Raw genomic sequence first — 12,374 nt, forward strand, 5'->3', positions numbered from 1 at the left:
GCTATGGAAGCCCAGCACAGAGGCTCAATCAATCCCTGGAGCACGACAGCTCTGCAGCAGGAGGTATATCAGTCAGAAATGCAGAGCTGAAACAACCTGCTCTCAGCCACACTGAGTTACTGTACATAGGTTTATTTATACCTTTCAGGATTTCTGTCTCCATTAACCCCCTTTGTGCTTATTCATTTATTTATATCACAGAGAACTAGCAGCTTGATACATTGCATTTTTGGAAAGCCTAATAGCTAAAGTAAAGGAATATTGAAATCTATCAAGTCACATACAGAAATTATGAGATGGGTAAACAGCTGACTGATAGGCAGACAGCAATACGGGGTAGAAAAATGGGAATCATCAGTGGATGGCAGGAGGTTAGTGGCAGGGTCACTCATTCTAAAAAAAAAAGGAAAAGAAATCTTGTTTAATAACCTCACTTGGGAGCTTGGCACAAACTTTAGGAATGTGCCAATGAAGTCTGCTGGTCACAAAGTGAGGCATTGCCTGCAATACAGCACAGAAATTGGATGTTAGAGGGAACTAGGTGAGCTTGAGACCCTGTGTGTCATAAGCAACTAAAAATGTAAAATACAAGGTAAGATACTTAGGGACTAATGGGAAATGCTTCTGCTGGAAGGTAAGCTTTTAGTAGATACTGTTTTAGACTTGGCTATACATTGCTTGAACACAAATCGTTGTAAGACTCTGGTTTATTGTGTCCATGTGTATTTGCAATTCAGACAAGGAGATACTGGTGCTCTTTCACAATTCTGGTTACCAATACTTGAGAAGCAAAAGCTTCAGCAAACCTATTTATAAAAGGAAAGGAGGCAGAGAACCTCAGCTCAGCAAAGGAACAGGTCTGTTGTCTGCTCACATAGCATAGGAAAAAAGAGATTTAAGGTAGTCAGAGACAGGATGAAATGGGAAGGCTAAATACCCCAAACCACAGAGAACCTGGACACCTATAGTATATTTTTCTATTGAATGCTAAGGTGTACCGAAGTACAAGAGCAATTTGAAGTCTGGAATGGCCTTCCAACATAAGCACAGGTCATAAATACCAACAGTATTTAAAATGAAACTCATTTCATGAAAGCAACTCTATAACTCAATAACTGTAGTAGCAAAGGACTGATTGCAATAATTTGTTTCAATCCTGAATCTCCAATTACACTGGAAAAAAGATAGGAAAAATCAGACATAAGGTTGCAACTGCAATCCTCAATAGCTCATATGCATTATGATACAGCACTTAATTAGATGATCACACATTAGTTTTTCCCCCAGAACGCTCCCTGCAGTCAGCAAACGGGCAGCTATTAATGATGTCTCTAGCTTTACCACTCAACATGTGCCCCTTAGCCTTATTATCCAAGCCTCCCAGAGAGTACAAATTCACAGGTTTCCTCAGAGACATTCCTACAGTGCTGTCAGAATATTCATGTATTTCATGAATACCAATGAAGCCATCTCCACCACTTTCTTGTAAAAGTAAGGAGAAAGATTATTTCTGTTTTGCAGGCAAGAAGATAAAATGCAGAGAAATGGTGTCCAGAATGAGAAAAATCACACAGCAGTAACCCTTACAGATGCTGATGTAAATGCTCCCAGCTTTCTGCAAATTAAGTGCCGGATTTACATGCCTGAGACAGACACTGAAGAAATTGTGATTAGTGACAGCACTGAAATTCCAGTGAAATTTCCATCATCATACAAGAGCATCCCTGGCAGACACAGGGAATGGGTACAGCCCTTCAGAAGGCATTCAGCTTTTATTTCCCCAAGGCTGTTCTCTTTCCTTCTTCAACCCTCTATCTTATTCACTACACACCTTCCAAATTCTGCAACAAATGAGGAACAGACAACAGCTTCATTCCCACAGCATCGTCCATCCTATGCACTGATTCGTCCATCCTATGCCCTGTAGAAAAAATAGGTTGTAATCATGTTATTAAGGGCTATATCATCATGCCTTCATACCAGGAGGCCAAGCAAGGGTTGCCCAGGCAACCTGACTTCTTGCATTTCAACAGAGCTTGACTTGTCAACATTTACATTCCTCTAGCAACACCAGCGTTAAAAAAAAACCAACACAAAGAACACCTCAAATATCATTGTGAGGAGCCGTATCTGAGCCATGAAGAGGTTTCAGATACCTGCACGTGCATTGCTACTATCTACTGCCAGAGCTATGGCGGAAACCTCAGCAGGCAGAGGAGGCGAGTTGGGCAGTATGGAGAGGTGAAGCACACAATTTAGGAGTGGATATCACAAGAGTGCTGAGACTGAATCCCTGGGCTCAATAGCTTGTTCTAGAGGGAGGGGAAAAGCAAATGATTGCAGCCCTTTTGGTCTCCATGCTCTAGCTCTCCACTCCTCTTCTTCTACAGCTCTTAATTCCTCACAATCCTTTGTTCCCTTTGCCTTAGTCCCCTCCAACTGTGTTTATTCTTTGCCCCCACAACTCTTCATACTCTCTTATTTCCCCTCTTCTCTGTCCACTGGTCCCCTCGTACTGCTCTCTACCCCTACTTGGTTCCGAAGGTCTCCTCTCCTACCACTCATGTCCACATCCAGACTCATCCATCCTCTCCCCTCTCAGTGCAGAGGGGCCAGAGGAGCACTGGCAGCACCAAGGCTTGCTGCCAGCCCTCCCCATGCAGTTCCTGCCCTGTGAAGCCAGTTCCTCTGAGAGGAAAGGTAGCACTGGGGACAAAGAGCCACTGTGCTGGCTGGGCACAAAGCAGCTGCGACAGGCTGGAGTGTGGCCAGCGTGAGTCTGTGGAGGACTCAACTGGTGTGAAAGAATCATTCAAGCTTAAATAGAGACTGACAACCCCCATTTTCTTTTTTTTATTAATTATTGTTAAAATTTTCTTTCATATTTGGCTTTTCCCAGTGACATCAGAAGGCATGTCCTCGGTAGGGCACTTCCTTTTTCTCTCTGTCCCCTCTAAATCCTGCTGCTGTCAGAGGTCACTACTGCCCTCACCAGGGATACAGTCAGGGAACACATAGGCTCTCCTCTTCCATTCCTGTAGGCATAGCCAGCAGTAGAGGACTTCTTAACTGATGAATTTCAATCTTGTTACTCACGGTTTGTCAAGTACTGCCTATCCTGAAGGAGTTGCACAAACTCCATTGGTTCCTGCTCCTAGACAAGAGGGGACCACCAGGAAAAACCTAACCCCTCCTGAAAGCTGATTTAATATACAAGAAGGTAACAGAAATCACTAGCTGGTTTTGTTTGCAATAGAAATCTCTGTGGCTAACACACAGTCTTTTGTAAGACTTAAAGGCTGCCTTCAAGTAGCACCTTGAACTGTTTTAACTAAATTCCCTACATTTATCTGACTTTCCCCCAGGACTTGCATTTTGTTTGGTACCATTAACCAAAACCCAGGATCTGGTAAAGCAACACATCTGGCAGGCTTGTACGTAGTAGCATCACATGTATTATGGGGACAGGGAATTTGTTTGCTTTCTCTAGCTAATACACCTAGCTCTTCATCTACTACAAGCTTTAAAACAGTAGTGTAGTAGTAGGTGTGAGGATGTAAGCATAAGAGTAAAGCTTTGTAGGGAGAGTTAATCTTTTCTATTAGGGAAAGAGACTGACTTTCAGACATACGGCTTTTTCATGCTTCCTTCTGCTCTTTACCCAATGAAAGAAAGAGAAAAAAAAAAGCATGTAAGTACACAGATCCAAGCCTCATGCATAGGAAAAATAATACAGCAAAACAAACCAGAAAACTAGCTTATGTATAAAAGGGAAAGTCACAGCAGCATGCAGCTCAGTAGCAAGAATGGTGATGATAATTTTTTTTTTTTTTTTATTAAAAGCCTCTGAAAACCACAGCTTTCCTAACTCCAACCCACACACATACATAGACACAGAGCACTTGTCACCACTGTACCCCTTCTTCCTCTCCACCTTGTGTTCTGCATGCTAAAGCACTGGCCTTTATTTGGATGCTTGATCTTTGCCGGTCACTTTTGTAATTACATCAGTATTATTTCTCTGAGCTTAGAGAGGAACCTTGGAAAGGGACAGCTATAACATGCTTGCCCACAGAAGCACTCTGGTTTGCGTCTTCATCTAGACATGAGCAAAAAGAGGGTTTTGATATTCAGCCTGGTCAAGCAGTTATAAATACTCTTTTCTCTAGTTCTTCAAACTGATCTCCACACTTCCTAACCATTTATCCCACTCAGGTTAAAATGACTGTACTGCAGCTGCACTGAAATGTATCTTTGTTTCTTCTTTCACAGAGAAACAGGAAAGAGATGGGGAAGTTTTTGGAGAAACTGGCAATGAAAAGCCTATACTGAATAACTATTATCAAAATACTTCATTTGCTCATGACTGAAGCTGACATTTCCAATAATGTTTTCAAATATTTGTCAACAAAATTCATCAAGTCTGTTTTACAAATGACATTTCAATATGCAGTTGGATTAAAAAAACAGAATAATCATTCTCCTGATGCAAAAATGCATTTAAACTTTTATTTCTAAAAGATGGTAAAGTGTTGAGCTAACGTGAAATTTTGAGACTCAAAACATTAGGGATGATTTAACCAGGTCTAATTAACACAGCATAGATTTTGTAAGCATTAAAGAAAAGAAATATGACTGCATAAAGCCAAACGTCTCTTTATGAAGGCATTTTTTTTCCTGCCCAAAATGACCAGGTATACCAATCATTCAAAAATAAAGCCACTTAAAGCTGAGGAAGCAGCTTTCGTGTTTTGCAGCCATCATCATCACTGTGTTACACCCCTGGGACAGGCTACTGAAGATAGGGGCAATGTTTATCTACAACACTCAGGCCTCCTATCAACATCCCTTGTCTCACTTTGTTTACCATGCAGGCATTCCCCTACTACCTTGCTGGCTAAGCACAGCCCATCAGCTGCCTGTGCTGATTTCTCCAGGAAGGGGTTAGCACAGCCACAGCACCTTTCAAACTGCAGCCAGACCACTGTCCAGACATTCAGTTATTCTCTTCAGAGACATCTCCCATAAGAGCACTGGTGAACTGCTCCCACCCTACAGATTGAGTCAAAACCAGCAGATACATTTTACTTTCTTTTTTATCCATCCAACGCATGGGCCAAGCCCCTAAGGAACAAGCAGGCCTTACAGAAGTCTAGTGGCACTTTCTACTATGGGCAGTATACCCAAATGGACCAGTAAAAGCTTTCAGCTGGCAATGCGAATAGTGCAACTCTTCAAAAAGGAAAACAAGCCTGTTCATTGCTTGGATAGCAATTCAAAAAATACCTCACCCACTTGAACGCTACTTATTTTTATTACGGAACTCGTATCAGCTGCCAAAACAGGTACGTATCATAGAATCACAGAATACCAGATTGGAAGGGACCTCAAGGATCATCCGGTCCAACCTTTCTTGGCAAAAGCACAGTCTAGGCTAGACGTCTCAGTACCCTGTTCAGCTGAATCTCAAAAGCGTCCAAGGCTGGGGGATCCACCACTTCCCTGGGGAGATTATTCCAGTGGCTGATTGTTCTCGTTGTGAAAAAATTCTTTACTGTGTTCAGTTGGAATCTCTCCAGGAGTAATTTGTATCCATTATTCCATATCTTTTCCATGGGACTGCTTGTAAAAAGGGAGTTTCCATCTTCTTTGTAGCCACTCTTTAAAAATTGGATCATGGTGATAAGGTCCCCAAGACCCTTCTTTTCTCAATTCTAAACAAACCCAGAGACTACTGTAACTCCTGTAATGATCTGTTTTATAGGATACACTAATTAAACTGCTACACATGAGTAAAATTATAGTGGGGTTTCCAGCCGGAAGGGTCGGCAAGTGAGCAGTTTGTCATTTAAATGTATTGGGAGTAATTTAATCACAGGAGGCAGTTACAACAATGCAGCAAGGAATAATAAACAGTAATACAATGGTCCCTAACTAGAGCAAAACAGTTTACAGCTCTTTCAGATGGAGAACAAAGAATAAACCAAATCACGAACAACAACAACCCTCCACACAGATAGCAAAGCTCAACAATGGAGTCAAAAGGAAATAGGGAATATCTGCATCAGGCTCAATGGTATCCTTTCTCGCAGATGTGTATCAGCTTTATATCCACTCCTGCTACAGCAACTGTAGGAATGTGATTATAAGAAAAGCAGAGAAATGCTTTCTTCTGCTTACTAACCCACTGGGAGACACAAGACCTGTTGTTTGATCACAGTCTTCACTCAGGATTTCTACTTTTCTCCTGTCTTCACTCAGAGCATCAACACTCCCATACACCCAGAATGAGAGGGAAGGTCCTTCCTTCTGAAATTTGTAGTTAAACTCATTTAATCCTTTTGATACTGCTTCTCTCTCACTCTCCCCTACAGAAATGTGGCATCCCTCCAGAGCTGGGTCAGGAAAGCTTTAGAGTATGGGGGCACAGAGAGAGCTTAAAGAGAAAAATGAGGGAAGAAATACTAAAAAAATCCCAACAATATCCCCAACAAATCCAGTATCAAGGACCATATTCTGTATCACAAACTTTACACTTCCCTTTGCACTGACAACTGCTATATCTAAATGTATCTGCAGGCAGAGAAATCCCTAGCATCAAGATGTGTAATAATGCTCTAGTTCCCACATGAAAGGAAGTCCCTCCTTAAACCAAGTGTGCTCCTACCATGAAACTGCTGGAAAAAGTAATCAGTCACAAATAATAGTCATAAAACCATTTTGACACTTAGCATTCCTCCATGGACAATATCATTATACACGGCTTAAATAAATCCCTCTAGCCACACAGTTGCATCTTTATCGTCTTCCTTAAAGGAAACTCAGGTAATTTATTTTCTTCTTTCCCCTAAGAACCATTTTATTTCACCTGCAAATTCAAGAAGCTGACTATCTGAGAAAAGCCAAATTTAGAGTTGGCTGGGAAGCTCCAAGTCTAATTGTGAGACATTTCATTGCCTCAGAGACAGGATTTCTCCAAAACCCATCCCTGATCTGGGGAAGATCTGCAAAAAGGAGTTGTGGGGGTGGAGATCACTAGGTTAATGGCTGCTCATATACCCCTATGCTTTTCACAACTTTACCAAAAAAATGGCATTTAACATAGCAAAGCCATGCTGTGGCTAATTAACATCAATATGCCAACTGCATCAGAAATCAGTGCAGTGACCTGGGTTTGAAGACCACAGACCCAAATCACACGACTTTTTCACCCCTCAGTGATGAAGACTGCCTCATCTGTTAGGCACTGATGCTAATGGTGACACTTTTCTATTCCAGATGAAATCTGTCCCAGTGCTGACTGATGCCACAGTTACCCCTGTAGCTTGAGACCTTTGACAGTGAGTATCAAGCCAAGCGCAGGAAACATTACTCCTGCCCATGGGCAAAGCTACTGGGTGACATCTCCCTGTTGCCCCTGGGGTCAGAGGAAGTAGGGCTTGAAAAAGTGAGGGAGAAAAGAAACATGTCCACTGTTTTCTGACTAGTGGGTAGTTTGATACAGATCGCAAGTGACAGCACAAAATGGGCGCTTATGGGCACCATCAGACCTGTGAGAAGGAAGAGGGGAGCCCAAAGCAAACGTGACAGCTGCACCAGTGAGATGAAGATGCAGAAGCTCTTCACCTTTGCAGTAATTAGAGACAAACTCACACAGTCTCTTCTGCAAAGCACCCTGCACAAACACAGCACGGCTATTTCAGTGACAATCCCAGTGACAAGACAAATCACCTCTTTCTAAAAGCATCAGTAAACCAAGGAACTGGTAATTAAGACTCTCAACCAAAACCTGCACCCTACTGCTGCTGCTTGCAGGCCTCCTCGATCCCCAGAACAGCATCACTCAGATGATGCAGGAGAGGAAAGCAAAATGGCTCTTGGAGCAAGGCTTTTAAGAGAAACTGTAACATGTTTTAGGTTTGTCATAGGGGGCACTTTGGAATTGGGGGTTCAAGTGCTGCTGCTTCTCCAAACCCACAGAGTAGGTGCTGTATAATGGGCAGGATCCCAGTGAGCAGCTTCCTTAAAACATAGTTTCCAGAGGCACACAGGGCTGAAGGCGCATTGGGTAACTGTGGCAAAATTCTTCAAGAGATGTCTCTAAAAACATATGGCAATGCAAGATGAAAGTGCAATTAACTAGGACTGTTCAACAGGCTGAGTAATTTTAAACACTGCTGGAGTTTGGACCGGTTTTTCAACAAAAGCAAAATGAATGAATGAATGAATGGGATGATTTCACAGGCAGTAAATAGATTGTTTAATTACGGTCAGCAATGTCACGTGCAGCCTTTTGAGAAGAGTGAGGGGATTTGAGGTTGTCTGTCTGTCCTACTCACCAGGCACCACTCCTTTGATGTCACTTTCTGCGTTCATCCTATTCTTGTGTGTGAACTGAAGGATCAGCTCCTTGGATGCCTCAAACTGTTGCGTAGCCATCAGCCACCGAAGGGACTCTGGGAAAATACTTCAAAGATGGAAAACAGGTCAGGGTTGCTTCCAAGTTTTTGCCAGAGGAAGAACTGATAATGTGTAGCTGCTCATTTAACTATTCATGAGCTATGTAATTATTTTCAAAAAAGAAGAATCACTTATGAAACAAGAGGGAAAACAAATTTAGAATGTGCAAATTAACGGCATTTTCTTTTACACTGATTCACAAATGATACAGGAACTGTCCTGCCACATAGAAATAGGACATAGTAGAATTTTATAATGTATTAGAGGCATTTTGCCTGTTAATACGATTTTGAAAGAACTGGGAGGAGGCAGCACTGTCTGCAATAGACACTTGCTGCCAAGAAGAGTATGAATGAGATATGCAGTTAACACACGGCAATTCAGACCAAAGAATGAAAATAGCTGACAGAAGTGATTTGGATTCTTTTGTAAAGACAGGGAGAGGAAAGAGAGGAATTACATTTTAGGATTATAATGGAACAGATATTTAAATTTTTAAACACATAAAGATCTTTTCCCACACATGCAGACTTTAAGCCATTCTTTTATATGGGTCAGTATTGTGCATACTCCAGACAACAACCAGTTGTTGCTCTAAGTTTCTCAAGATAAAGACAATGTTATGTTAGTGGAGTTGCCTTAAAAATACACATGTGCACACAGTGTTATAAGATAAAGTTTATTTTCCATCTGCATTTCCTTCAAGTGCTGATATTCACCTGATTCATTAGCTTAACTGATTAGTCTTCCTCTAACATGAGTTTATTTTAATACAAAACCAAAACAAATACGTAGATCTTCAACAACCAAAACCTCCCATACGTCTACAGATATAAAAACTTTCAGTTGACTCCAAGCATATTTTTCTTTATTGTGCAGGCCTCATTTTCAAAAAAAAAAAAAACCTTTCTAAGGACAAATTTATCTACTTACTGACCTTTGCTGTGGATGCTACCTCAGTTCTTATACTTCTAAGCAGTGGACCAGGCAATTCCATCATTATGATGCTTTTAAGGCTGATGCAATTTGGAAGACAGCTTAGTGAAACCTCCATCCCAGAGAAAGTATGATTTTTTTGAAAAAGGGGGAAAAAGACCCACAATGGAGGGAAGTCAAGCAGACTGCTATCCACATGTTATCAGGCAATAAAAGTATATAACAGCCATGCAGCTCGACAGCTTATTTACTGCCACTGGTGCTGCATGAACGCTTTGGCATATCCTCCTGTAGCAAGTCCTGCACTGCAAAAGCATTTCTTGAAATATTAAGAATTCTTTGAATGCAGTATTTCCTGGTGCTTTGCTCCAGAAAGGGGACAGCCTCAGCCACCAGCCTAAAAAGCTGTGCTTCCGAATGGTCCCCTTACCAAACAACAAACCCCATGGCAAGCACCCACCCTTAGGGAAAGGAAGAGAGCTGCAGGGATGGGCATTGTGGAGACAAATGCCATCTCTACCTTCCAACTCAAGCAGGTTTCTCAAACTGGAAGTGCTGAAGCCTCACACCTTTCACTGCTCCATTACCCTGTGTGAGCAGTGAGAGGTACAATTAAGGATCTTTAAAAACTCCTGGCCTACTTTGAGCCCAGGTTATCAGGCATGGCAAGCAGAAATGCTGGCCACCTCATCTGGGTGCAAGTGCCTGAGCTCACTTGTGTAGCGTGGACGCTGCTGCCAAGGGTCATTTTTATGCACCTACTGTTGCACCTTCTGTTGCTGAATGGAACACTATCCCAAACTTAAAAACCAAACCCCTGGCCTCTGTGAACTTCTGCACAGGAATTTGGTCATCACCTGGCATTAAATACTAGTTGAATGAAGCTAAGAGAGCTTTCTGCCAAGGGCAGGCAGCTGCTCAGATCATCAAGCCGAGGTGACTGCAGGCACCTGGTTGATAATCTTCTACTTCCTCCATCAGCAAGAAAAGCACCAGCCTTTTGCAGTCCAACAGAAGAACAGAGGACAGGTGGGTGGAGGGAAAAAAGACCCTAAGAAATCCAAAGAGCAGAGAAGAATCCTTGACAGACAGAAGGAGACCAGGAAGGTACCACAACTAGCTGGAAGGAGAACTATGATCCTGTCCAGATGCGGACCAAACTCATGCTCATGTGTCCTGGCTTCAGCAGTAGCAGTCATTTTTCTCAGTCTTAGGAGCTGGTGCAGTGCTGTGTTTTTGACTTTCAGGCTGGGAACAGCGCTGATAACACCAGTGTTTTTTAGCTGCTGCTCAGTAATGTTTACTCTGACCAAGGACTTTGTGAGTCTCATGCTCTGCCAGGGAGGAGGGGAAGCCGGGGAAGCAGAGACAGGACACCTGACCCAAACTGACCAAAGAGGTATTCCATATCACAGCACGTCATGCCCAGTATATAAACTGGGGGCAGTTAACCAGAAAGGCAGGATCACTACTTGGGTCAGGCTAGGTATTGGTTGGTGGGTGGTGAGCGGTTGTATTCTCTTCCCTTGTTATTTCCCTTATCATTATTATTATTGGTGGTAGCAGCAGTGGTTTGTGCTATACCGTGGTTACTGGACTGTTCTTATCTCAACCCGTGGGAGTTGCATTCTTTCAATTCTTCTCTCCATCCCTCTGGGAGTAAGGGGAGGAGGTGGGGGGGGAAGGAAAGGGGTGGGGAGTGAGCAAGCAGCTGCATGGTTCTGGGTTGCTGGCTGGGCTTAAACCACAGCATCATAAAAGGGTGTAGTGTGTCAATTAGAGGTCTTTCCCAGGGCAACAAGCCTAGTTATTACAAATTTATGTCATCACAAATCATAGAATCAGCTAGTTTGGGTAAATCATAGAATCAGCTAGTTTGGAAAAGACCTTTAAGATCAAGTCCAACCATTACCCCAGGACTGCTAAGACCACCACTAAACCATATCACTGAGGGCCTCATCTACACAGTTTTTGAACACTTAAATCCTACCTAACAGTACCAGAAGAGAACTGGTCACCCCTTCCCAATTCTTCAGTTTTGGTTAGAATGAAGGAGGTGTATATAGCTTCTCATGTGCACATGGTCAGGAGCAGAGCAAATCTATAGGTGGGAAAGGGTCAAGCCCCAGCCAGGAGGGGCAAACAGCTCTTTGCAGAGAGATGGAAGTAAAGAGGGTAAGGAGGAGGCAGGACAGGGGCAATCACAGCATCTGTTATTGAACTCACTGCTTTGGGTGCATGATGGGGAATTAACAAGCAGTGCAATTTTCTAGTTCTTTTATTACAAGTCAGTTTTCTTCCTTCATCTGTAACATATGCTGCGGGTCCACACTCTGTTCCCCAACACAATGCTGGGGGAAGAGGGGAGGGGCAGAAAGGGAAGAGGTAATAAAATAGCAGCACTTTCTAGAGAACATGCAACAGATGGAAAAGAAAAGCCTAAGAGAAGAGTGCATACTGTACCGACAGTATAATTAAACAGGCATCCTAACCAGAGTTCATTTCTACAAATGCAAGAACACCGGGCAACACAAATCCTGTTACTTTGGCTATTACCACTGCTTATCAAGCTGTCATATCACACATTATATACAGGGGATCTATTTGCTTGGTCTGCCTGTCCCATCCACCCAAAAAGCAAAAAAGCCCTTGCAGATTCGGAAACAAATGTTAGCATTTCCTATTGCTTTCAATGTCAGCCAGAGACAATCTCCCAACAGGAATGTACAAGACCCTGACTCAGCCACCTGGAAAACGTGCCACCTCCAGAAGACTGCTGAGGGGTTACTGCTGCCCATGTCATCTACCGCATTTGTTAGGTGTCTTCATGCTATTGCACTGTCCTTTTGGACACAAGTATCTGTTTGATATTGGGTTCTATTGAGTGGTGGATACAAATCATTTCAGCTGGCAGGCATCCAAGCAGGAGCTTTTGGAGCAGACCTGCACATGCTTGCACATATATAACATATGGCAGG

The 12,374-nt window shown here is 42.7% G+C and overlaps 1 protein-coding gene across 2 annotated transcripts in view; it reads right to left on the reverse strand.

The window, feature by feature from the left end:
• SLC22A23 (solute carrier family 22 member 23) overlaps positions 1-12,374 on the reverse strand; it is a 110,908-nt gene that overhangs the window by 20,838 nt on the left and 77,696 nt on the right. Inside the window, exons 5-6 of one of the 2 annotated variants that reach the window (XM_061449371.1) lie at positions 8,340-8,467; positions 1,832-1,921 (exon numbers count right to left, since the gene is read on the reverse strand). In XM_061449371.1, coding sequence (XP_061305355.1) covers positions 1,832-1,921; positions 8,340-8,467 — 218 coding nt within the window. The remainder of the gene's footprint in view (positions 1-1,831; positions 1,922-8,339; positions 8,468-12,374) is intronic. The other variant, XM_061449372.1, reaches the window with a different exon arrangement.

This window comes from Pezoporus flaviventris, unplaced genomic scaffold (genome assembly GCF_033815535.1).
Source record: "Pezoporus flaviventris isolate CSIRO_AGI_PZ_B2104156 unplaced genomic scaffold, CSIRO_AGI_Pfla_v1 ptg000007l, whole genome shotgun sequence".
Lineage (NCBI taxonomy): Eukaryota > Metazoa > Chordata > Aves > Psittaciformes > Psittacidae > Pezoporus > Pezoporus flaviventris.